The sequence below is a fragment of the Bemisia tabaci genome, chromosome 7 (assembly GCF_918797505.1).
Source record: "Bemisia tabaci chromosome 7, PGI_BMITA_v3".
NCBI classification, from domain to species: Eukaryota; Metazoa; Arthropoda; class Insecta; order Hemiptera; family Aleyrodidae; genus Bemisia; species Bemisia tabaci.
Window position 1 is genome coordinate 29,199,422 of NC_092799.1, and position 27,444 is coordinate 29,226,865.

The 27,444-nt window shown below is 38.3% G+C and overlaps 1 protein-coding gene across 3 annotated transcripts in view; it reads left to right on the plus strand.

Annotated features, from left to right (window-relative positions):
- LOC109042933 (organic cation transporter protein) overlaps positions 1-24,281 on the plus strand; it is a 58,254-nt gene extending 33,973 nt beyond the window's left edge. For 2 of the 3 annotated variants that reach the window (XM_019059929.2, XM_072302947.1), the window contains 8 exons: positions 4,291-4,445; positions 6,414-6,582; positions 7,162-7,297; positions 8,521-8,716; positions 12,715-12,846; positions 18,158-18,348; positions 21,460-21,596; positions 23,096-24,281. In XM_019059929.2, coding sequence (XP_018915474.2) covers positions 4,291-4,445; positions 6,414-6,582; positions 7,162-7,297; positions 8,521-8,716; positions 12,715-12,846; positions 18,158-18,348; positions 21,460-21,596; positions 23,096-23,180 — 1,201 coding nt within the window. In that variant the 3' untranslated portion in view covers positions 23,181-24,281. Of the gene's footprint in view, positions 1-4,290; positions 4,446-6,413; positions 6,583-7,161; positions 7,298-8,520; positions 8,717-12,714; positions 12,847-12,871; positions 13,001-18,157; positions 18,349-21,459; positions 21,597-23,095 lie in introns of all 3 variants that reach the window. The other variant, XM_019059937.2, reaches the window with a different exon arrangement.
- The last annotated feature ends 3,163 nt before the right edge of the window (positions 24,282-27,444 follow it).

The window sequence follows — 27,444 nt, forward strand, 5'->3', positions numbered from 1 at the left end:
AAATTACCAATTTCATAAATGGTAATTTTACCAAGAAAAAACTGGGATCTAATAGAACCCTGAATTCTTGGTAATTTTACCCTTTTCTTAGTAAATACACCGAGATTTCTTTTTTCAGTGCAGAGAGTTCTAGGAAGAGACTCTGAAGGCGCCGATTCAAGTTAGTCACTTACATTTTTCAATCGAAATCAAACGAGTCTTGAAATTAATGTAAGTTCTTCGAGATAATTTTACTTTTGACGTGATAGGTACCCAGAGGTCAATTGAACCGATTATTTTTTAAATCGCTTAAGCGCCAAAATTGCGAATGCAAGAAAAACAAGGAAACCCCGTTTTATTAGCTTTGTTAACAATCTTCGAATTCCAAAAAAATGTTTGTTCTTTTAAAAGGCTGTTTTGAAATCAGACATGATTAGTTGTGGCGGAGAAAACAAAGAGAAAACCATCCCTATACCACCTAGATAGAGATTGACGCTCACGTGATTTAAAAAATAATCGGTTTAATTTGGTACACTGCACTGCATCAAGGTGTAAGTCGAAATAAATGTATGCCTTCATGTCGGAGGGGTGACGATTTAGGCAGCACATCACGCAAAAATACCGCAGAGGTACGCCCATGATACAGATGGTTTTCAAAATGTCTTATTTATTCTTAATGAAACCACTAATCTGGTGATGAGCTCAAAGTGATTTTCGTGTGACTCAACCTACAATGTCTACTCAATTGGTAGCGGTTCTTGTTTCTAGCAGACTCACTCTGCTGACCAAATCACGAGTAGACCCCTTGTTTCCCAAATCATTTGATTCCGTCTCAGTAACTGCTGAACTTTTCATGTCCACTAACAACAAAAAGCTACCATCCAGCAAAACAGCTACCATGGTATACTACCCGGCTAAGGAAGAACGCCGTACGAGCATTCGAATGTTGCCAAATTTCCTCTCAAAAAAGATTTAATCTTGAAGAAAGTCGTGAATATTTTCCCTTGCAATATTCAGACTTTTTATATCGAATTACGGACGAAACCCTCTGAAAAATCGGAAGGGAAATATTCTCAAATTGCTTTGAAAATCCACGGTTTGTCGAATGCAGTTTGGCAACGCCAATCGAAAACACAGGAAAAAGCGGAAACAAGGCTAAAATACAAAATATAAAGGCAGAACGTTTCGGTACCTTACGGCACCATTACCAACTGCTAAAAAAGAATTGAAAATAAAAAAGAAATTAAAATAAAAACCAGCAAACGGCGTTACATAGTGAAATTGGTAAATGAGACTGCAGTGATAACAGAATAAACAACAAACAAGGTACGATATGCATTTATTTGGCAACGTCTGAAGGTTCATACGTCGTTCTTCTTTAGCACGGCAGTATAGTTGTACCCAACACAATGACAGAAGCGCACGCATTGATGTATAGCTCATGTAAGTTTAGATTGAACTTGACCTCGCAACGATGATTGAGGTGCGCAGCAACAACCGATCGCACTACTGTCTATGACAAAATGCCACTAGCCAAAACAAGAAGGGGGGCCAGTGGCGTGGCGTGAATGATCGATTATCGATATTTCCCCATTTAAAGCTGTGGTAAAGAATCGATTAGTAAGGTGTTCGTTGCGAACACCCTGTTAATCGATTTTTTCCATAGGTTTAAATGGCAGATCGATCGATAAATCGCAAAGCACGCCACGCCACTGAGGGGGACTGGAGGAGTCGAGTGCCCCGATGGAAACACGCGGTCAGAACTAAATCGCTCGTAATATTGCAATTATGATCCTCCAAATTGCATCCACTTGACTCGGTCTACTCCAAAGTTGCCGTCTCCACGTGGATACTGGAACTATTTTTGCAGGGTTTATTGCAAAATTTTCAGATATCCTCGTCTAATTAGAAACGTTGCTTGATGCGACTTGAAAAGAGAATGGAAATAGTATGTTGAAAATACTTCCCAAGTAGCAGTGATCGCGATAAATAGCGATTTTATCGGTTGGTTATCGCGATTATATCGGTGGCAATATATCGAGATATTATCGCATTGAAAATTGCGATTTATGGCGATTAAATTGCTACACGTCGCAAATTTTGGTTCGATAAAATCGTGATCAATTTTCGTCAATAAAATAGAGATTACATCGACATTTATCGCGGTTTTTATTTTGAAAATATCGCGATTAATTGTCGCGCGATTCTATCGCGGTAAGATCGAGGATAATCGCTCAGTTGTTGATGATCCTGGTGATTTTATCGCCGATAAAATCGCAATATGTAGCAATTTTTCCGTTGAGAAATGCTACTTGGGTTATTGTAAAATTTTCAGATATCCTCGTCTAATTAGAAACATTGCTTGATGCTACTTGAAAAGAGAATGGAAATAGTATGTAAAAAATACTTGCATGTAGAGAAGCATTTTGGTGAATCAAGTCGAAATACGCGTCTCTTAATTTTTCCTATCATATACATATATATTTTTATTTTTTTTTTCAAAGAAAACTAACCCAAATATTTCCTTGAGATTTTCTATAAATAGTTCGACGAGTAAAAGGTTTCCACAGATGTGAAACAAAAATGTTTGCAATGTTTTCATGAAAAAAGACATAAAAGTAAAACTTGCGTGTTGATTTGCAACATCGCATTCTTCTAAAACTCACCAAACTTAAAATACTCAAAGTATAAGCGATTCCCATTTTATTTATTGAATTTAAATCTTCTCTTTAACCTTGTTTAATAATTATTTGAAATGCGTTCATTTGAATTCTCGAAAGCATCGAAACAGAGAAAATGCAGTACCCTTACACTCCTGATGCAAATGTGAAAAAGAGTGAATGTGCGGCTCTGATGTGATGTCGTGCTGAAAATTTAAAATATTTCGATTAAAATACAGCAAAAAAAACACAAGAAATTTTGGAAATCTAACTGCAATCGCTTTCTCGGCAATTGAACCTAAATATTACTGGTGATATAATCAAAACATTAAACATTATTTTGAAGTTACTTACGTGCCTTCATTAATTTTTTTCGACCTTCGCCCATTTTTTTCATTTTTTAGTGCTCATTAAAATTGGCTAAAAACACGTGTCTCAACTCTTAACCGTGTTATCAATTCCATTCATTCGATGATTATACCCACATAATGTTTTTCGTCAGCTACCCTAACACGCAGTAAAGAGGTGTGCAGGACTCCTGATGAATTTGCACGATGCATTTTGATATCCATCTTTAGATGCCTAAGTTTGTTCAATGCGACTGCTTTATTCATTTTTAGAACGGTCGATAGCGGTGTTAGAGAGCTCTTCGTTCGCTCATTTTACGCGGAGAAAAAACTTCGGTTATACGAGACAAATACTTCAGTGGGCGCTTTTCAGCTCAGAAAACTGAGCTTTCAGTTGAGCAAAGCGGCCACTACAAATGACAGAACTACGAACCGAAGGTTCAGCTCCCTGAACTAAAAAACTACGGTCAATATGGAACATGTTACATAAAAGCCTATAAGACTTTCAGTTCGAGAAACTAATCCTTCGGTTCGTGTAACTAAATTTCCGCTCTGTCAACCGAAAAGGTCGGTTTGCTCGACTAAAGGATCAGTCCTTTTAAATAAATTGTGTCTTCAGAACTATGCAGTTCGTACCTGTAATCGAAGTTTTTTTTCCGTAAAGTTTTTAAGTAAAAGTAATTTGTGTCGGCGTTTTGTTTATAAATTTATAAGGTAGAAAAAAAACACCACACATGGCCCAATTAAAACTGTATGTAAAAAGGTGGAGAAATGGTGCTAGGTCCACACCATTTCGCGGGGGGAAAAAACCCAAGAAGTTCCAAAAAAAAAATTGAATTATACTAACTGAACATTTTTTGGAATTTCTTGACTTTTTATTTGGACTCAGCACCATTTCTCCACCTTGTATAGGGTAGCTGTTACAGGTATCGTTAACAAATCGATAATCGATTGACTAAATACCAAGTCTTATAGGATTTAACACTTAAGACACGATCCCGAAGTCCCATACACCAGTCCACAATCAGCAGCCGGCATCACCCCTGTAACGTTTGAACGAATTGAGAAAGAGGCTTGAAATTTTGTGAGTGGCTCCTATAAATCGAAGAAAACCACGTTTGGGCCTTTTAAATTTTAAGAGATCACCCAAAAGGGACAGGAACCTGCCTTAGTGGTCATAAGGGTGACGCGGGACTTTTGGATCACCCTGTATTTCACTGTATTTCACCCTGTTTTTCCCCGTGTATTTTCACCCCTGTGCGTATTGGAATTGCTCCATTATTCGGATTTTTCTCTGTTGACAGCATGGGTCGAAAAACGCCCCTACTATGGGGTATAATTTTACAAGTAGTAGCAGGAATCGGGACTGCTTTCGCCCCCTGGTACGAACTATTCCTGCCTCTCAGGTTCATTACAGCGCTTGCTGTTGGAGGCACCATGACAACTAGTTTTGTTCTATGTAAGTATCATGTCGATTCGTGGCATCGCCTTCTCCCTTTAGAGTTATACGTCTACTAGGGGGCTACGCCCCCTGGCCGCTACGCTGCCCAACCCCCTGAAGGCGCTCCGCGCCATCAATGGGCCGCTTCGCGGCCCTATTTTTACCTTCCTATCAGTGTTAGTTTTATTTTTCCCCTAAAAAAATACGATATGAGGTATACTTTAATTTTAAACTTTACTTTAAATTACTTTAAAATTAAAAGAACGCGTTTTGGAATGACTGCTTGATGAAATATTGCAATAAAACAATGAACAATGATAGTCAGGTAATAATTAAGATTTAATGAGTCGGGTTTCGAACCCACACTGCGAGCACAGCGGACGCATTTGACGTCTTAGACGACTCGGCCTCCGCTCGACGTGAAGTCGCAGGTGCGAATCTTGTGTAGATAAGTGTAGAGCTGATGCGCAGGCTACCGAGCTACTGCGCAACCTCCTCGACCATTGCGCATCCTCCCGCGCATAGCGGTAGCAGTACCGGAGCATTCTGTAAACTCACTCACTTTTATAACGTGATTTTAAAAAAACCTGGGTCCTTTTTCCAAAATCGGATTGCAGCGGGCTCATCTAGGGCCGATTACCTGTCGATTCACGCAAAAATCATGTAAATCGGCCCGGTAGAACGCTCAAACGAACTATGACAAAAAGTATAAATTTACATTGTTTAAATTGGAGAATTCGCAACTTTACCACGTAATATAAAAAAACCTGGGCCATATTTTGAAAATCTGAAAAGAGTTGGCTTATCTAGAGGCAATTGCCCGTCGATAGCCGCAAAAATCATGAAAATCGGCCCGGTAGAACGCTGGAACTAAGCGTTACCAGTTTCGCAAAATTAGGAGGTCTTGGAGCTTATAGTATAGATAACGATAGGAAGCAGCATTGGTGTCATGAATTAATAAGTAATTGAAGGTTGACTAAAAGGAAACGAGGAACCTTCTCAACTCAACACTGTTTGATTAACTTTGAAATGTTTAGTTATTTTATTACTTTCCTACGTCGGATCAAAATTAAGATTTACGCTTTGACTTTAACCGAGTTAAAAATAAAACCAATCGAGTCACAATAGGATCGAACTGAGGGGTAGAAGTTTGAAGTTTTCTTCCTTGGAGCTGAATGCCAGAGAATAAGTTTAGTGCCTATGACCTAATTTTCCGCCCTCCCCCCCCCCCCCCAAAAAAAGGTACATGTTTCTTTTATGTTTAATTCAGTCCGATTCGCATTTCGAGTTTTGATACATCAATTTTAGAAAACACAACAAAACTATGAAGTAGTTGTGCATGATTTACGAAGTCGGCAATTGAATATTTTATGTTCCTTCTGAAAATGCTGGAAGCTGGCTTAAACGTATATAAAGAGGAAACGAACCATTAGAAGACTAATTTCCTAGGTATACGACTCTTGAATGAATTGTATATTGTCGACAGTGGCGTTTTCTAAGGGAAAAGTTTAAGGAGGCAGAATTGACATGATGAGGGCTCGGAATATTTACACAATATCACTTCGCCTTCAATTTTTGAGGTAGACCAGACAACATGCTCCGTGCAGCAATAATTTGCTGTAGCGGAAGATTTCCTGCTCGACTTGAGAATCTCGCCTTTCAGTAAATTATACGAGCTCTTACGTAACAATTTGGATAATAGCTCTGTTATTCATTATTAATGCCGTTCCTATGTTCCATACTAAAATATATAATTTAGAAACAAAGCTTTACAATCTGTTTGGGAAAACAGTGCTTCCCTTTTTTAATGTAGGAACTGCTTCTGGCTGTCGAAAGTGTAAAGATAGATAGTAGAATTTTCCATCATTTACTGAAGGAATCTTGGTACCTCATTAAAAATTAAAACAGTTTGTAGATTAATGAATATGAATATAGATGAAGAAAAATGTAATATAATGACCGCTAATACTCACACTTATTATACAGGTATGGAGATTGTTGGTGGAAAATGGAGGACTATTGTCAGCACACTTTATCACATTCCATTCAATATAGGTCACATGACTCTTCCACTGTTTGCGTACTATACTCGAGACTGGCGAGCATTCCAGCTAGGCATATCCATACCGTCCATTTTATTACTATCTTATTATTGGTATGAAAATCTTCTTATTTCCCATTTGTATCAAATGATTCCACATTTATAGGTTTTGCGTAAAAATTGATCTAGATACATTTAAAACCCATTGGTGGTTACAGAACTTCTAAAGAACCGCACGATAAATCCACATCATCCACGTCTTTCAACCCTTATCCCTGAGTATGTTAAAAGTTTTAAAACGATAAAACAGGAAATTGTATTTAACTCATTAATGATTTATTATGTAAGTGGAATATATTCAAAACCTTCATTCGCAAGACGTTAAAAAAGATGCAAAATTTGGAAAGAAATTTTGTTTTTGTATACATTCAAAGACCGCAATGTTATACCACAACGAGAAACAGGAAAAAAGATTCCTGGGAAATCATTTTGACAAACCACTCGTCAATAATTCTAATGCATCCTTATTAAGATACTTACAGCACAAGAAAATCTCTGAATGGTCGCTCTAAGACTAATTGTAAGCATGATTCTAGAAAAAATTAACGAAAGTATCCGAGAATAGAAATAAGAGGCTTGATCATGTGGCGCAAATTTTTAAAGATTAATTCATGAGTCTTCGTATGTTTTTAGTTGCGTTCCAGAGAGTCCACGGTGGCTACTAGCAATGGGCAAAGAAAAACAGGCGATGAAAGTACTTAACAGAGCTGCTAAGAGGAATAAGAAAGAACTCCCAGAGGACTATCAACAAAGTATTGCGGCTTCTCAGGTACCCTAAATATTTATTAATTCATGGATCCCTTTCGATTACGACTAAATAATGTTAGTCCGTAACATTTTCACATATTTTTTTAGACACAAACTTTATCGTAGATTTGTAGGACTGCCCGAGTGCCCGGCACCCACCTTTATGTCCTTTTAAATTTTAAGTTTAAAGTAGTTAAATTCGACGATTCAAACGTTCTGACATTGGTGAGCTATAAGATGCACATTATCAGTGAGCATTAATAAATGTTGAAATTCACAGATGCTCAGTGTCATGTGAACACAGGAGGTGGAAAAGGTGTTTTTCCGAAGTAGATTTTTGAGAGGGAAAGTCAGTTGGAACTTACAATTCTCATTTTTTCATTTATTCATTCAAACGAAAGTACCTATAACTTAAAAAGTATCGCATACCCGCATAAATGTATAGTGTCTCTCAAAAAAGAACTAAATAACGTCACTTGTTCCCTCAGACCAATTTTTTGTTCACAAGAGACTGGTTGCACTGATTTGTTTTAAAGCCTCAGAGAATCTCCTCTCGGTATAAAACATGTTTTGTCCTACAAATGCGATCGCAATTGTTAGAATTCGCTGATAGCTGTTTTTGAGCGCTCAGCCGATAGGCAGCGCTTTTTGATTTCGACTTGCCTCTGAGTACTAGTATACTAGTGCTAATGCGTTTAAATGGCGCACCAGCTCATCGATGTGTAGGCTTTTTTTTTGGGGGGGGGGTCCATTTTTAAAATAAATAAAGCTGTGAAAACTGTATTTTATGCTTTTAACGTAATGCGCAGGTAGTTTCGATCGTTTGTCTATAAGAACATTTCTTAGCGGTAGAGTAATTCTTATCGAAATTGATCGTTGAACTCAAATAAAGCCTTAAAAAACGCGCCTAATGAGCTCAACGGTGAGCTCATTTTCGGGAAACAAAAATACGCGTTTACGGTTTCCTTGGTAACCTTTGTTTGCTATCAGCGGATGTTTTATTTCCATTTCCCAGCCAAGTCGAAGGAGTTTATACGTCCTTTCTTCATTAAATACATTTACTAACACCTGAGCGCTTTTCTAATACGACAGTATTACAACTTTCCCGCTTGTTTTCATTTCATCAGATTGTTCTTTTAATTTTCTTTTATATTTGTGGCCATTCGACTTAACTTGCGATTGCTGATATGTATTCTAAGTGAATAAAATTGATAGTATACACTTGCATGTTTTAATTTTCAACAGAAGTCCCGAACTCTGAGCGAGAGCGACTCAGACAAAAGAAAGCCGAACATCATTGATTTATTCCGTACTCCGAACATGAGGATAAAAACCCTAGCTCTTTACGTTAACTGGGCAACATGTGGTCTCGTCTTCTACGGTCTCGCCCAATACATGGGCGAAATAGGAGGCAACATCTTCATCAACGTTGCTCTATCAGGTAAGTCTGTCTAAATCGTTCTTCAGAAATGGTACGTTGATCGTAACGAAAAAATTGTTCTTGTTGACTCTCAAAGCATAAATTGTCGAGGGAGTTGTTTGATTCTTTATTTATTATTTCAATTTTCGAAAGTGTATCCCAAGTCATGATACGAAAAGGGGAAAATAATTCAAAGGATGAAAAAAAAGTTGCGCAACGCTTCTAAGATATGCGGCTGTTTCTACTATCGTTACATAGCGGAAGGGGGAAGGGGGGGGGGGGTAAATCGCACTGTAACAACATTTTCGTTAGAATGTTAGTTTACTTTTTTGGGAACAACCTAACGCTCCTAAAAATTGAGTTCACTGCTCTGGCTAAGAAAAAACATTTTCGCCTTGGAAATTGCTGGACAAATCTCGAAGTGACTTTAACGCTGGGGTATAAAAAAAGGCAGTGGAATAGCACGGTGATCAATCACACGTCACGACGTATTTTTTTCTCCAAGCCTACCTATAAGCCGCAGTATGTCAATGGCAAAAGCACGAAACCACGTACCTCCGTTTGCAATGTTGCAGATTTCCTGCGATACATTCTTTTTTATCTAGAAACTAGTCAACGTATCCTTGCAAACCTCCTTGACCTTTCCTCTCTGATAGCAGAATATTCTATATTCATTCTGAAGTATATGTAAGGTTCATGTTTCTCTTCGAAAAACTGAAATAGGAACACCGCAACAATACCGTACCGTTTTAAAACACTTCAATGGAGATACGTGGTTTCGCATTTTGGCCATCGTTTGAGCATAAACTGTTGTTCTTGATGGATCTATATTTGCTTTGGATTGTAAAAGTTTTTATTAATCGTTCTTTGCATATCAGAAGTTGGAATAATTTTTTTTAGGAGTAAAAGGCAATTTCTTACATCTTATTATATTTTTTCACTTATATTATATTCTTTTCGATGGATTTGGTGTATGCATGTTATCCTAATTTTGAAAAAATTTGAATTTTATGTATGAAATCCTAAGATCAAACATTATTTTAGTCAGGTGCTGGTCGACCAAATTTTGCCGCGGATAAAACTTTATTACGTTAAAAAACTTTTTGGCGCTCCTTGCGTAAAATCTCCCAACTTAGGTCAGATTTTAAGATGATGCACGCCTAGCAAAGATACTTATGCTTTTTGTTTGACCATGAGTAAAATAGTCCTTCCCTAAATTTTAAAACATTTTGACTCTCTCTCATATTTAAAATCGTTGCCCCTATTTTCCCTAGTATATACGCAACAGCCTTTTAAATATAATACCTGGCTTTTCCCCTCTCATTGGTATTTCCCCACCATGGAAATGAGGCACTCTTTGTAAATGAATAATGCAGGATTGATTCACGTTGTAGATTTGTCACGATGGGTCATAGATGGTAATTAATTTAAATTATTGAAACCACCTATTCTTGATGAATTTAAGATAAGAAAACATTACATAATTTGGTTATTTTTTTTAAAACGAGGAACAAGAAACATGACCAAGAAAAGTACAAGTTTGATCATGCTCATTACGTGATGAATAGACTTACTGCGTGCATAATGTATCAATAGGAGTGTACTCCAGTACAGTAAACAATACGGATTTCTCGCCACGCGGTCAATAAGGAATGCTATTCCATTTATTGAAACCAAAAACACTGACGAAGATAGCAATATTTCTTTAACCATCTCATTATGCACGAAAGGCGAATAAAATACGAGAGGACGTACCCCTTTTTGCATACACATTTTTTTGAGGTAACGCGAGGAAAAGTTATTTATTAAATAAAAATGTTCAAGAGTGTGGCTGATTCTGTATTTGAGAACGATCAATGTACTGAAAATTTTACGAATCATTTTTTTTAAAATTCTCTTTGGTTCTTATATAATGTGAACAGTGTCCCTAAATTCCTAAAAGCATGATATCATTCAAGGGTAAAGGGGAATTTTAGGTAAAATGTGATTTCAAACGCAATTTTTATGTAAGAGGTAAGGGGAGAGATTGGCTATCTTGCAAAGAAGAAGAACATGACACTGAATGTGCAATGTTGCAATCCAAGATGGGCGTACTTCTAATTTCACCATCAATGAATTTCATTCAATTCGAATGAAAAAAGCATGTGGTCATCTGGAAAATTGAATGACTTGATATTGTTCTTTACTATAGTTTTCTACAGCAACAGGCATGCATTTTTTCTCGATAAACCGCTAACCGGTGATAATCTCAACCTCAACTAGGAAGATGTGAATGTCTGAGAATTATTCATTGAAAATTGAGCTCAGTGTTTTTTCTCTCTTCCTTTACTTTCTTTGTATTGTTTACTCCTGAGGGTCTTGGTTGCATGTTTACATCTTGAGATTGTCAGACAATGATTTTTGGCCCTTCTTTGTGCGTACTTAATATGCTCAAAGTTTTCCCTTGCCCTAATCATTAGCCCTATTTTTTGTTAAAAAAAAAAAAAAAAAAAAAAAAAAAAAAAAAAAAAAAAAAAATCATGGACACCTCGATTTGGTTTTCTTGGTTATATTTAATGTCATGTGAGGGTTTTCAAACTGTGCATACCTATCTTTGGTGTGATCATTTTTTGGCGGAAAGGGTTGCAATATGTTTTTATCTTTAGAACTTCTTGATTTTCAAACAACTGGGAGTTCTAATTTTATTCTCTTCTTATCCTGTTCTTACTCTCTATAAATATATTTAATGATTTTATGGGAATGTGATGACTGCGTCTGGGTTAAAACACCTGAGAGTTTGATTTAAAGATATCAATATCAGTAAGTCAAAATATGATAAGTCGTAATATTTTGTGAATGTAAATTTTATCATATAGTATTTCAAATGTATTATTTGTATTATATTATCTTGCATGGACGTAACTCAGAATGACAACCGTATCTTTTTCCGACTAACTTCAAATCCGTTTGATCAAAACTGCTTTGTGAATCTTTGACTCTTCATTTTTTATCGTAGTGTCAACAACAGCTTTAATCCTTGAGTAACATGAACTGGTGAAATTGTGCCCCCTAAAGTAGAAAAAGATCGATTTAAGTTGTTATTAACCAGAGAACTTAAAAACATTAGCATTTTTTAATGAGAATACATGATTTAATTTTATTTTTAAACGGCCCCCGGGTAGAATAAGACTCGACAGGTTTTCTTATGCTGATATTCCAGGCAATATGAGCAACGCATTCAATGTTCTTGATAATAACGCCTTGATACAACTATTCACACTCTATGGACGCGCGTGTTACATATGAAAAAATGAAGGCGCTCTGATCACTGTTGTCTATGAAGCAGTGCCTGCAGCAGTGTTTGGCGTGCCGCCATTACAGTTGCATTTCTTCAATAAAAAGGCAATAGAACAGGACGATAGAACGATTTTCTCTCACCATTTATACGTCTTGAGTCATTATATCCCACCATCGCCACCCAGAGTTGTGACAGCATGTCCCTCTGAGCACTGCTTCATGGACTTGCATAACCGGTGCTCCTTCATTTTACATTATGCTACACAGATGTCCATAGAGCATGTAAAGTTGAATCAAGGTGTCATGGATCGTATTCGATATTGGTTAGATGTATCGTTTGATTCAAAACAATAGACCATAACCTCAAACCATAATTTTAGGATATTTGTCAGAAAAGCTGAAAATAAAAAATTTCGCAACGACTTCACTCCTCTTCGCCGATTAGTACTCATTCGAATCAAAAATTTATTATAAAAAACCCGTTCCGCCAATTGACTTTTGAGGCTATGTTTATGTTTTGAACCATTCGATATCGATACAATCTCACCCGTTTGAATTTTTTTTTACTTTTTTCTCCTAGACTTAATATTTACGTACTTTTCTAGGATTTTCACTACGTGTTAATGCTGATACACACCTCTGATTAAAGAGATCCATCGACCAATTCAGGTTTGTCATTCTGAGCACGTGAATTATACCGCATGTGACATGTTCTGGATTGCATGTTTTCTGCTCGATTTCAGGGATTACGGGTCCTGTGGGTGTGTTGTCGAGCTACTTCTTCTTGAGCTATTACGGGCGGGTGAAGACAATGTCGTACTCTCTTATCGCCACGAGCATCGCTCTCTTGTGCTTGTCGGCTGTGCCTCAACCAGGTTAGTTAACTTGTTAGTTTTTCAGGTGCCTTAGAGATCCCTGGAGGTTGTTTCTGTATATTTTTCCTGGGCAAATTCGGTCGCAAGAAGACCGCTATCGTCTCTCTCGTCACCCTCGGCCTCGCTTGCATATGTATCACGCTCACCCCGACTGGTAAGATTTTCTTTTGCAACTTCTTTCAATGTAAACTAGGGGGTGCCTTAACATAATAAACATTATTTTGTGTAAGTCCCTGATAATATTTTACGAGGGTCATCCAAAAAGTAAGGTTCCCTACCTTGTATCTTCTGAGCGAAACGAGATAAATCAAATCGGTAAGAGAGCATATATCAGGCATACTCTAAGCTTTAAAACAAGCTCAAGGTTTTGAAAATCGGTCAAAGGATTCGCGAGTAAACTTAATTTTACAGAGACAACCTCCTGTCGCCGCGTGCCCACCTCCGGGGCAGGATGCACGGAGAGTCGATTATTGAAGACTCGGGTTATCGCCTCTATACATCACATCAACAAGGAATTTTAAAGTTTTTATTGAGTAGGCCTTGCCTTACTTTTTGACGTTGTCTCCACATCTTTTTTGACATTTCTGGTATCATTACAGCAGCTTTTTGATGCCTTCCACGTAGGAGCTTTCGCCTTGATTCCAAAACCAGTCATTGACAGCAATCTGCACTTCCAAATCAGTTGCTTTGCGTAGGGAAATTTTCCCCCAATCCCTCAAACTCTTTTACTTTATAGCTTCATGTGACTTTCATTTGTTCCCGAGCGGAAAAACTTCCACGATCGAAGCGATTTTCAACCGATTCAGAGGTACAGATAGCTGTCAATGACTGGTTTCAGAGTCAAGGCGAAAGTTTCTATACGCGGAGGGCATCAAGAAGCTGCTGTAATGCTACCAGAAATGTCAAAAAAAGATGTGGAGACTACGTCAAAAAGTAAAGTAAGGCCTACTCAATGAAAACTTTAAAATTTCTTGTTGATGTGATGTATAGAGGCGATAACCCGAGTCTTCAATAATCGACTCTCCGTGCATCCTGACCCCGGAGGTGGGCACGCGGCGACAGGAGGTTGTCTCTGTAAAATTAAGTTTACTCGCGAATCCTTTGACCGATTTTCAAAAACTTAAGCTTGTTTTAAAGCTTAGAGTATGCCTGGTATGTGCTTTTTTACCGATTTGATTTATCTTGTTTCGCTCGGAATATACAAGGTAGGGAACCTTACTTTTTGGATGACCCTCGTATGTCTGCCTTCCGAACGTAAAATAGGTACAATTATAAAATAAAAAAAATCCCATCCCAAAAAAAAATCCCAATTGGCCTCATTAATAAATGAGGCTTGTGGGGGGGGGGGGTGTTCAGACCCATCGCCCCATTTGTCTACGTCTCTGACGCTATACCCGACCGGTTTTCCTCAGGCTGCTGCTAAGTGGTCCGCGAAGGCTCACTGAAAAACCACAAAAAAAGAAGAAGTTCAATTTTTTTGGTGTCCTGCGGTCTCCTATATCAGCGAAAAGATGCCCCCAAAAAAGGTTGGGAAGCGCTGCGGTACTGCATGATTGTAGTGCGGTTTGGATTCATTGACGGATGTTGCATTTCCGTGTAGAAGTTCCGGCCAAATTAGGTTCTAGACAAAACGCGAAGAAGCCTTGCTCACAGTGGACGGAAATGGACACCAAATCAACACCTCCCAAAAATTTCAAAGAGCAGTGATTGATGATCTGAAGGTTGAAAAGTGGTCTGCTCATCTTATTATTGGTCAGAATAAAGAGGGATCAATACGGACCTAAATATCGCGACTTTTATGCGGAGGCGTGAGGGCTCCCGGCTAGGCGGATTGCCAGGTCTCTCAATGAAATAAGATTATCTTTGTACGGTTGTCTTGAAAGATCAAGAAATTTGACAACCGCGCCGGCTATGTTTCATGTCGCGGTACGCCAAGTACAAAGCGCGCACAATGAACGAACTTCTTCGTCGTGTCTTGCATTGTGTCCTCAGCAGCGCGTCGCATCAAGACGCACTGTGGGAGCTGATTTGGAAATTAGCCCTCAAGACGGAAGTATTCATGTCGTCTCTTCTTCAAACTAACGAAAATTGGACCGCATTAAACAGAAAGGAACCAAGCCACATCAGCTATTGCCAAATTTAATTGGGCAATTTAATTTTTTACATGAAAACGGTTGTTTGGATTTTTGTGCAAATTTTAGTGGATTTTCTCCACAGTATAAGGAAAATCCCTTAAAATTTTCAGAGGAATCCACACTAACGGTCTCTCGTAAAAAATTAAATTGCCCAGTTAAATTTGGCAATAGCTGATGTGGCTTGGTTCCTTTCTGTTGAACGCGGTCCAATCAAAATGATCTAACTCTAACCTGATAGCATAGGCCTGATAGCGAATCTAGACACTTCACCGAGAAAAAAGATTGGTAGAATTCACCATTCCCTCCCGCTGTATTTCACACAGCGTCAATTCAGAGTCAATTCTGCCCGATAAAAGGTAAACGTTACAATACACTGGTACAGGTAACCATTCCTCAAACAAAATCGACTTTGAATTTACGCTGTGTAAAATACAGCGTGGAGGAATGGTAAATTCTACCAATCTTTTTTCTCGGTGTAGGGGGGGGGGGGGGGGGGGGGTCCTGGAGTCTTCCTCCAAACATCATCGCCATTTTAAAGCTCCGAATATGCAGCTGAGTCAATTTTGTCATAAATATTTACCAATCAATTGTTAGCATCCTTACTTCTTCTCTCCTCCGTATCTATTCCTTCCTTCTTTCTCCTTTCTCCTTTTTTTTGAGCAAACGGGGGGCATGCACCCCCTACGCCTCCCTTGAGTCCGCCGATACAGTTCGTAGTGATCTGACTCACTGGTGAGTAATCTCAAGCTGGTGACTTAAGAAAAAAATAAATAAACAAAAAAAGCATCAGATTTTAGCTCCTTTTGATGAGTCTCTGTCTTAAAAACAGGAGAGCAAACCCGCGCAAGAGAAATACAACTTTATCTTGTAATAACTTTTGAAAAAAGGACCGACATTTTGGTAGAGGAACTACTTTCATCCTCACTAACGAGCTGCAGTAAGTTGGTCTGAAAAGTTAGAAATGTATAATAATTTAACTGAAGTTCCATAGATATAATTGAATGTATACTGAGACCCGATTCTATCACCTCTTATTACCGATTTATCCGAATATTCATAATTTTCGTAATATCGTGACGTGACAATTCTCTTTTTGTCCAATCCAGTCGGTCATGATAGCCATGGTGAAAGACATTTTCTTCTCTAACACCTCAATAAGTCAGGAAACATAGGAAAGCCTGGAGATTTAAACGCGGCGTAGAAAAGTAAATCATTTTATGACGTGGCAATCACCTATTTTTCCAGTCCAGTTGGCTGCGATAGCCATAATTAGTTAGAATTTAGTTCCAAAATGTACCATATGAGCCGGAAATATCATCTGAACCACGGAACTTCTTACACAAGCCCTAAAATCCCCAAAAATAGCGTTTAACTTTTGCTTTTACAAGAGGATCAATTTGACCAAAGGTGACAGAACCTGCCCAAAGGACATTTAACTTTATTAATCAATGCTATAGGACGAGACAATAAACTACCGAAGTTTTGACAAAATTTGATCGTCATTGGACGTCTTTTCACAGATCGTTTCGACTACGATTTATGTTGACTCGTTCTGGCTGACGGCGTTCTTTCAATCCTTAGGTTTGTCTTTTTTCTTTCGCAACGGCCGATTGGTTGAAATGGAGATAGATAGGTGCTCCAGCTGCACAAATTATCCAATAAAATTGCATTCAAAAAAGTGGAAAAAACTCTCCTTTGAAATATATATCATTACTATGAGCTCTGAAATCTCCCCCTCCCTAAAATTTAGCCCCCCCCCCCGAATTTTCATGTTTTATCACAGTTCGCTCTTATTAACTATTGAGCCTGTATTCTCCATGCTTTTTGCGACTATCAACAAGTGATAGTCTTTAGAATGAGCCCGGTATATCTAGATTTTCGAAAAATTACCCTGCTTTTTAAATAGCAAAATGAATCTGTGAATACTCCCATTTAAATATTGTAAACGTTTATTTTTTGTATAAATTCGTCCTTAAAATATACCGGGCCGATTTTCATAATTTTTATTTCGTGTACGCAATTATAAACGAGGGTAGATCATTTCTCTTTGTGTTTAGATGCATGCACAAAATCAATTTCGTGTTTTTGCTGAGACCCTTTCATTTTGTATCCAACTCAGAGGTCAATGAAAGACCTCATGGTTAGAAATGTAAACTATACGGTGCTGTTTGAGTACCTGCAATCCCAGTGTGCGATGATTGAGGATGGCTAAGTCGTGAACCGACCTTGGCACACAGAAGGATTCTAAGGTCACGGTCTTTGCCCTCAAATCTCATCATCGGGTTCATGATGAGGCAAACATTGTTGCCAATAATTTTCGCTCAATAAGTTCTTAAAGTTTTGAGAAGTCGATAAATTGAATAATCTAGAATCGTTTTATCCTTAGGCGCGTATTAAAACCTCCGCTAAAGAAAAATAACGGACTTACCGCGACTTACTGTGTTTTCTCCTGAAACAATTTCAAATGCGAGAAAAAGTATTTTGAATGTGGACATGGAGTCAATAGGAGACTCTAATATTGAGTCTCGTGGGGAGAATTTTGATCTCAACTTTTGATCTTCACTCTCGCGAAACTTCGATTTCGATAGAGCTTATAGTTCCTCTCGGTTGAATTTGGTCCATGATTGACCACGAAACCCAAGTCTATAGCTTTACAATGGCATTTCTTCCTATAGGCCATGAAAATCAATATGTTTGTAATCTTTCAATTTGATTTTCTTGAAATTAAAATGAATTAATCCAATTATTTCCATTCACCTGGAATTTCAAGCATTACCCATTGCTGTTCGTGTGTTCAGTCGCAACGCTGTTTTTCCTCAATTTAAATTTATGTAAAACAATCGATTTTTGGTGGGGCAGCTTTTCTCACCAAAAATGGATATTTTTAATGGATTGAAATGGAGGGGGGAGGGAGAACAGTGTTGCCAACTTGCGGAATCGCCACTGGATTCACCAGCATTGCACCAATGCACACCGTCTATAGACGGATCCAGCAATTTGGCAACACCGGACTTCCTCCATTCAAACCTAAATAATCGATTCTTGTCGGAAAACCTGGCCCCTCCGGGAATCGATACATTTCCATACGTTTAAATATAGAAAAACAATGTTGCCAGTTTGCTGGATCCGCTCCTGAACTTCATCGTAATTGATCAAGCTGTCTTTGTTTCTCGTAGATCCAGAAGCCTCATCGTTACCGAAGATAATTTTGGCGTACGTGGGAATCATCGGCGTTTCGGTGGCTTTCCCAACAATTTATCTGCTCACTGGTGAACTTTTCCCAACCGTTGTGAGAAATGTCGGCGTTGGATCAAGCTCCATGATGAGCAGGCTGGGCTCCATGGCTGCCCCTTTCGTTTTGTCTTTAGTAAGTATCAGCCACTTACTCTTCTTAATTATTTTAGTTGTCAGTTATTCATGATGGATAGAAAATCATTACAACCGAAAAGTTAAAAAGACGGAAAAAAATTGATTGTCGATTTAGCAGACGCACTAGGTCTTATTCTGCCGTGCGAAGAAAAAAACGTCAGGCGTCGTCAAAGTTCCATTTACAAAACACGGATTTTCTTATGAACTTGTGAATATTTTCCTTCCAATTTTTTTCAGAAAATTTTGAGGGTATTTGCATGACTTTCCTCAAAAATGAACGTTTTATCGAAGGAATTTTGGCAACTCCACGGCGTTCTTCCTCAGCACGGCAGATTCGCATGCCAACGCCCTAGACTTAATGACAACACCTGGCATGGATACAACTATTCGTGTCTGGCGGATGCCCGTGTTGCCTTCCACTAAATTGAAGGCGCTTCACATGACAACGCCTGGACGCAACTAGTCTTGTTTAAGATAGGCATCCATATTGTCTATTTAATAAAACAATAAAAGTGGCGATGCCTTTTTACATGCGCTCAGCAAGATTCGTCGAGCGAAACACTGATGGCTCCATATTACGCTGTGATGAGAATGGGCAAAAAGCGAGTTAAAACATGAGGAACTTGGAGGGCAAGGCTAGTGGCGTGGCATACAGGGTTATTCAAAAGTTACGCACCACTGGCCATAACTTTAGTTCTAATTATGATATCGATTTGCGGTTTGTGGCGTCCTTCCTCATATCGAGGGGGAAACTTTTTGAGGTACTTTTCAGTTTTTCACCCCCCCCCCAGGGGGAGGGGGGGGCGGGGGGCAACTCAAAAATTTCAAATGGCAACCCCCATCATGTGATACATCGTTAGAAAGAGCATGAAAAAAGAAAATTTTTGGCGCAAACCGGAAGTCGATCTGACCCCCCTGCATGTCAAAAGTTAGGGGGGTCCAAAGGTTATTTAGGGGGTCCGTACCTTCATTTTTTAGTGTAGCTTCGGCGGCTCTTGGACATATCGTTTCTCTTTTCAAAGAGTCCTCGAATACTCCAAGTCTGATACCGAAGTCTTCATATTCGCCCCGGGCCACCACAGCCCCCCCGTAGGGGGGGATGGGCCTGTTACAATGAAACATTGCATTAAAATGCGAAAAATCACAGAAGAGCTTCAAACTTAGCATCAAATCCGAGTGGAACTTCTTGCCAATGTTAACGCAAACGCAGCCTGCGACTTTAAAGTGAGTTTTCAAAACTCTTAGCCCCCTGCCCCCCTTCATTTTTGGTTGCAGAGCGGGTAAAAACCGGGAAATTCACTACAAATAATGCCCGAAACTAATGTCCAACTTGAGGAGGACCCTTGAAACGTTGCGATCAGTCGGAGCATTGAAATACAAGGACTGCCACCCCCTTAAAGTACGGAAACATCCAAAACACCCCCGCTGCCCACCTAATTTTTCGTTGCGGTGCGGGTAAAAACCGGGAAATTCGCCAGAAATGATGTCCCGGTTCTTACCAGCTCTGCAACGAAAAAAGAGGGGGGCAGCGGGGGTTTTATGGATGTTTCCGTCCTTAAAGTGGACGGCAGTTCCTGTGTTGCAGTTCTCCGACTGAGCGCAACGTTTCAAGGGTTCTTGTCAAGTTCTACAGTGGTTCCGGGCATCATTTCTGGCGATTTTCCCGGTTTTTACCCGCTCCGCAACGAAAAATGAGGGGGGCAGCGGGGGTGTTTTGGATGTTTCCGTACTTTAAGGGGGTGGCAGTCCTTGTATTTCAATGCTCCGACTGATCGCAACGTTTCAAGGGTCCTCCTCAAGTTGGACATTAGTTTCGGGCATTATTTGTAGTGAATTTCCCGGTTTTTACCCGCTCTGCAACCAAAAATGAAGGGGGGCAGGGGGCTAAGAGTTTTGAAAACTCACTTTAAAGTCGCAGGCTGCGTTTGCGTTAACATTGGCAAGAAGTTCCACTCGGATTTGATGCTAAGTTTGAAGCTCTTCTGTGATTTTTCGCATTTTAATGCAATGTTTCATTGTAACAGGCCCATCCCCCCCTACGGGGGGCTGTGGTGGCCCGGGGCGAATATGAAGACTTCGGTATCAGACTTGGAGTATTCGAGGACTCTTTGAAAAGAGAAACGATATGTCCAAGAGCCGCCGAAGCTACACTAAAAAATGAAGGTACGGACCCCCTAAATAACCTTTGGACCCCCCTAACTTTTGACATGCAGGGGGGTCAGATCGACTTCCGGTTTGCGCCAAAAATTTTCTTTTTTCATGCTCTTTCTAACGATGTATCACATGATGGGGGTTGCCATTTGAAATTTTTGAGTTGCCCCCCGCCCCCCCCTCCCCCTGGGGGGGGGGTGAAAAACTGAAAAGTACCTCAAAAAGTTTCCCCCTCGATATGAGGAAGGACGCCACAAACCGCAAATCGATATCATAATTAGAACTAAAGTTATGGCCAGTGGTGCGTAACTTTTGAATAACCCTGTATATGCTTTATTGCGATTTATCGATTACTCTGCCATTTAAATCTATGTAAAAGGATCGATAGATAGGGTGTCCGCAACGAACACCTTAAAACTCGATATTCTTTACCACAGTTTCAAATGGAGAAATATCGATAATCGAGGATTTAAGCCTCGCCACTGGACAAGATAAATGAGTGCAGTTTTTGAAAAGTTGAGACATTAATGAGTTCGACTAAAATTAGTCTTAAAATATAATCATAGTGAGAACTTCACTGCTAAGTTTCAATTTTGAAGCAACAAGAAGTGAGTTGGAACTTTATTATCACCATGAGGCTCCAAGTACTTTTTTAAAAATAAAAATCCGGCATGCATTTTATCTCAAAAAAAAAAAAAAAAAAAAAAAAAAAGTGAAAAGGAAGGGGAATACGAGATGCTTTAATCTCCTAAAATTGCTCTCCGGCCAAGAAATTGATTTTTTTTTTCCGAGTCGAGCCTTTTCAGATTAAACCATCCATTCATTGAGAGCCCTAAGGTAAAAAGTACTTTATGTTTTGTTCAGTCCGAGCGGAAAAAATGTCCGCGATTGATAACTCCATGTGGAGATACTTTGAATACAATGAAATTCAACCCTCCGTTTCTTACTTATTTTTCAGGGTGCTATTAACGTTCATCTACCTCCAATAATCTTTGGATTACTGCCAATGTTCTCTGCCGCATGCTGCCTTGCACTCCCAGAGACAAGAGGAGCCGAACTGCCGCAAACGATGGAAGACGGGGAAAACTTTGGAAAGTAAGCGTCAAACCTTACTCTATAATATTTAAAATCAAAAGCGTAACGCATGACTCATAACGCCAGGACGGCCAGGGGGCATAGAGAAAAAAAAGGAGGTGTTTGCATTTCGGGTATCTTGGAATTTTTTGATGACTTGATGACGTAGGTGGGTACAGCGACGTTTTTATCCTGTCGATTTTCTTGGAAATGGTGTAATTTAAGGAAAAAAGTCATTCTATAAAAAGTGCTTGAAATTATATAATGAGTTTATTTAAGTAAAAAAATCGGACATTATGGTCCGTTTTTCATATTTAGCTAAACGTTGCTGTACCCACCTACGTCATCAAGTCATCAAAAAATTCCAAGATGCCCGAAATGCAAACACCTCCTTTTTTTTCTCTATGACCAGGGGGAGCACCTCCCAGTTACACTAATAGTAAATGAATATTCCAAATATTTTTGACCCGTAACATTTTTTGCGCCAAAGAGTTCAACTTTTCTCAGACTAATCATGTCTTGGAGCATAGAAAAGGAATAGCGGCGAAATTTTTAGGAATTAACGTTGCTTCATTTTATTTTAAGAAAATGCACAGTAGCTTGTCAGTATTGACTGTTACAACGTGACGTTAACAAATAATTAACAAAAAATTAATGAAAAAGAACAGTGTATTTCCTTCGGAAAATACACTAAAAAGAAAAAAGAAACGTGAACATATACGTAGTGAAGAGCAAAAGACCTGTAACTATAATAACTTTGGAAATATCGAGTTATATTTGCATTCTCAAGTCTCAACGTGGTAAGTAAGGGATCTTTAAGTGTAAAAAAAGTGTGCAGGCAATGAAGCTTTCCCCTGATTTTTTGAGTCGGTGAAAATGTAGTTACGGTTCTTTGGCTAACTAATTGCAGATAAACGGATTAGGAAACCCTTTACAGGTTTTGTACCAGAAGTTAGTTACCATAAAAGAAATTTGGCATTAATTTTTGTTCCTGCAAATTCTGCAAACATTTTTTCTCCGTATGAAATTTAGAAAATAATATGTAACATACGAACCAATGATGTCATGAAAAATTGCATTTTTATCCCTAAAATTCCTGTACGGAGAAAAAAACTCGCCGTAAAGCATGACATGAGTCACTACTTAATTCATATTCTTTCTTTCACGGATTCAGATTTTTCAAATAAACTAATTTTTCATTATTTTCTTTTACGCACCACTGCTGGCGGGATATTGTGGAGAAAAGTTAAAAGTTCGCAACATAGAAAGTTGAGTCACTTATCTGCGAAATTTTCTGGGTTTCACAATTTGTAAGCTACATTATCATTGTTGCCAGATTATGCTGAAAATTTAGCACATTTCTTCATGTCAAACATCCGTATCTTTCCTCACATTCTGGCAACCTAGATATTGATTAACACTTGTTAACGGGCACAATGAAAACGAGAGGTAAATCTCGGTGACTGGAGTTCAACAGTTGATGTAATGCTCAACTTTTACGACACTTACTTCTTTTCCAGGAAACAGAGATCAGACACAAAATCAGGTGTCCCCAACGCTGCATTTACATCAGAAGAAAACGACACCTCCTCGAAAGCAATCTGATTCAGTCAGCCTCGCCGTTATTTCCTCGCCACCAACGTGTATATTATACTCAAAGTTCTATCTTTTATTGATTCCTTCTTAGCAATTTTGTTTACCGAGAAGTTAATCTTTTCCCAAGCTGTTTTATAATTTGTATTATCTTGTTATTTCGTTTCTTATTTTTAAAGAAACTACTGTTTAAAGAGCCATAAAAAAGGGACTAAAACATTGTTACAGAAAATAATGAAAATTTTAAATGTCACCTATTTTCGCCGCGAAAAGCAGACGCTTACTTTAGTACCAGTTTATGCCTCTCCGAATTAATGAGTAGTGAATTTGAAATTTTGTAGCATTTTATAACCCTCAAATGCATTACACCTCATTATAAAATAAAATTTGTAATTTTTCGTATCATGATGCGTCTCGAATTTTATTTTCTCTAGCTCGAATTCTCTGTATAGTTGTGATCATACTCAGAAATCTCTTCAAAATTGTAACAATGTTTTACTCTCCTGGATAAGAGTTGTGAAAATTTTAAGAAAATTTTCAATAATTATATTTGTTGAAATTTTATTTCGGAATGTATTTGCTTGTATTTTAGTTTAAATGTAAGACTGTTATTGCTGTAATTATTTCTATTTATGTCTTTATTAGTTTCAAGATATATTAGGTATATTTATTTTGTGAAAAGGGCATTTAAAATGCTCTGTTTTTGTGGATTTTATTATGTTTTAAAATACTAAGATAGCATTACGTATTTATTTTTTTACCGATGATATTATTTCTCTAATTTCATTGTCATTAAACACAAATTATGAACACTCCCTTATGTGCTAGCTCTTCCAATTGTGTCAGAGCAGAGGGCACCAACGATGTCAGTAGAGTTAACACAATCATATCAGCAATTTTGAATTTTTGCGTAGATTAAAGCATTTTTTCGGATTCTCGGGCATTTTGCTTAGGCTCTTCAATGCTGTAAAAATCTGTATAACTAATAGAATCTGACAAAGCGCATGTGTTAACTTGATACAGTTATTTCATATACTTCAAAAGGAAAATCATGTCAAACGAACTAAAAGAAAATTGTGTGAAAATTCTTAAAATGTACCATTGAAGACCTGAGTTTGATTATTATTTCACTCCCATAGCCAAAACCACGAGTACCATAATTATAAGGCTGCATTCCGACCGACGACCGACGAGGAAAGGAACATTCCATTGTAACAGCAAGAAGCGCCTTCAATCGACTGGATATGCACAAATACATCTATTAAGTTAAAATAGTTACATACTCAGCAGTTTGAAGGCGTTCTGCGGAAGTGCTGGCCTCACGTTCAGCGATCCAAATACGTTTGATTGATTTACTCGTAATAAAGAACTCTTAATAATTTGTGTTGAATAGCCATCGTAAATTTCAGAATATAGCAAGAATCAATTTAACTTATTAAGCCGTTAACCAAACTGCATGGCCCACGCACGATATTCAAAGAAAAGAAAAGAAAAGCTGGTGGTACTCAATCTTTTTAGAATTGCAATGGTTGTCTTGCCAGCAAGAAAATTTGTAATTTATTCATAGTGCCAAAAAATAACTTTTGTGGCAAAAGTTGAAAACTCGATATTTTGATGAAAATGTAACCTACGCAAGTTTAAAAATGCTCCGATCGGTCTGAAACTGTACAGGAATTTTTTTTTTTTTTTTAAATGTATTAGCACGTACTGGAAACCGGGGAGCTGAAATTTCTCAATTTTTTTTAGCATACAAGTAAGCCGCAACCTATGGTGACATGCCCCTCCCTCCGCGAGCTATAAAGGTAGAAAAGGGGGAAAGGAGAGAAAAGGGAGAGGAAAAAAAGATCTCGAAAAAAATTACTAAAATGGTCTCAAGACAGAACTATACAACCAAAGTTTCCCGAGTTCATGTTCTAAAATAAAATTACGCTATGAGAGATATTAGTCGTATAGTTTCAACATTCAAATAATGCACAAATTGCATGCTACAACTGCTTAAAATTCAATCTGGGAGGACCTAAATTTTAAAAATTTCCCGGAGGAAGGCCCGCGGATCCTCCACTCAATATGAGGAAATACCCCCCCCCCCTCCTACTCACTCTGGAACCGCCAAAAGCGTATATCAGAAGAAGGACAGTGGCGTGGCGTGAATTGCGATGTATCGATTGTTATGCCATTTAAACCTATGGTAAAGAATCGATTATTAAGGTGTTCGTTGCGAACACCCTGTTTATCGATCCTTTTGCATGGGTTTAAATGGCATAAAAATCGATATTCGCAAAGCACGCCACGCCACTGAAGAAGGAGGTGCAGCTTGTTACTTCAACAGCTATGCTGCCATGCTAAGGAAGAACGCCGTGCGAACATTCGAGAGTTGCCAAATTTTCTTCAGTAAAATGTTTATTTTTGAGAAAAGATATGAATATTCTTCCTTGAAAATTTTAGGAACTTTAGATCACATTACAAACAAAATTACCTGAAAATTGGAAGGAAAATATTCATAAGTTTACCAGGAAATTCGTGTTTTATCAAAGGATATTTGGCAACGCCTGATGGTTTATCCGGCGTTCTTCCTTAGCACGGCAGTGTGCAAAACAGTGTCAGTAATAGGTAACTCTACAGTCATAGGGACCAAACAGAACTAAATGCGCAAGCAGCACAGTGGAACGGAAACACTGAAATCAATTTGCAATTTAATGGGATAAAATTACACTTTTAATTCCATGACATTGAGACAGGTATGTTTACATCATTTGGTCTATAAATGCCAATTTCAAGCGATCGACAAAATGAGTACCTATATCGACGGCGAAACTACCAGACCATGCATCTTGGTTTGCGAAGTTGTAGACTTCCTGTCATACTTTATTTTTTAAGTGGAAAACTTCTCAACGTCAATTCTTGAAGAAAAAAGAGAAAAGAAAAAAAATGAGAGCGGAGATATTTTTAAACACCGCAAACAAGGTACGTGGTCCGATAGTTTCCCCATCGATATGTCAGAGAGGATGTGTGTTTTGTTTGCAATGCAAACAAAATTGGAACTCACTTCAAATCTATTGCAAAAAATTTCACCAAGAGGAGCCCCTTCAATTAATGAATAGACAACCTACACAACACTGCAACACAAAAGCAAGCATTTTACAATGTATATTCAATTAAAAGCAATCTGCGGTACTTAGGTGGTAAGATTTGAGATACTTGGAGATGAGGAAAGGCAAGAAAATAGTATGAATCCAGCGCAGACAAATTGTTGGAAATTGACCGAAACTCCCATCCACCTATTTTGCCTCTCTTGAACCAAGCTTCACAAAAATCCGTTGAACAGGAGCCGAGGTAGCAATTTAGGCCACGTTCGCCTTTATGGATTTTAGAATTTTGGAAATTTCACTAAAAATTAAAGTTGCCTGTGAAAAGTTATCCCTTTCTACTGAGTTTCACCAAAGTCGACCGAACAGGAGCCGAAATAGTATATTAGGCTCAATTTTACTTAAACAGCGTGATGTCGAGAATCTAAGCTCAAATTCGAATTCCTCGTGAAAAATTGATAAAATTTCATCTATCTAACCTAAGTTGCACAATCCCAGCAACATTGAAATGATCTTAGTTCCTTTTTGCAAAATGCGATCCAATTGGTTGTAGCTGCAAAACAATAGTTTCCGACAACCTGCTATACAATGCTCCAGTGACCATGTAAGTTGGCCCGAGCACTAACTTTTCGGGAAGAAAGCCTTTCCCCCACCTGGTTTCTCACTTAATGTCCGCCCGAGTTTCGCATATCTTCCGTTTCTCCTCATCACAGCTTCCATCAAACCGCAATTGCCCGGAAACTAGGACCGCACATCTTATCTGATAAGATCCTTCGCCCTTTAGACCGATTCTGGGGGGTTAGGCTAGACTAGTCGATGAGTCAACTGTTGATCTAATTTCATTACGTGAACGTAGATGAAAAAAGGAGTAAAAAATCACTAATGTGTGATCAATTTTCAAGGACAATTCTGTAATTTCTCCTACGATTTTAAATAGATTAAAACGCGTAATATCCAAAATCTAAGCTCAGATTCGGATTCATCGTGAAAAACTGATGCGATTTCATGCATCAAATAGAATAGCGTGAAGGAAAGAGGTTTAATGACGTAAAAAAACACTAATGTGTGATCAATTTTCAAGGACAATTCTGTAATTTCTCCTACAATTTTAAATAGGTTAAAACGCGTAATATCGAAAATCTAAGCTCAAATTCGAATTCTTCGTGAAAAATTGATGAGATTTTAAGCAT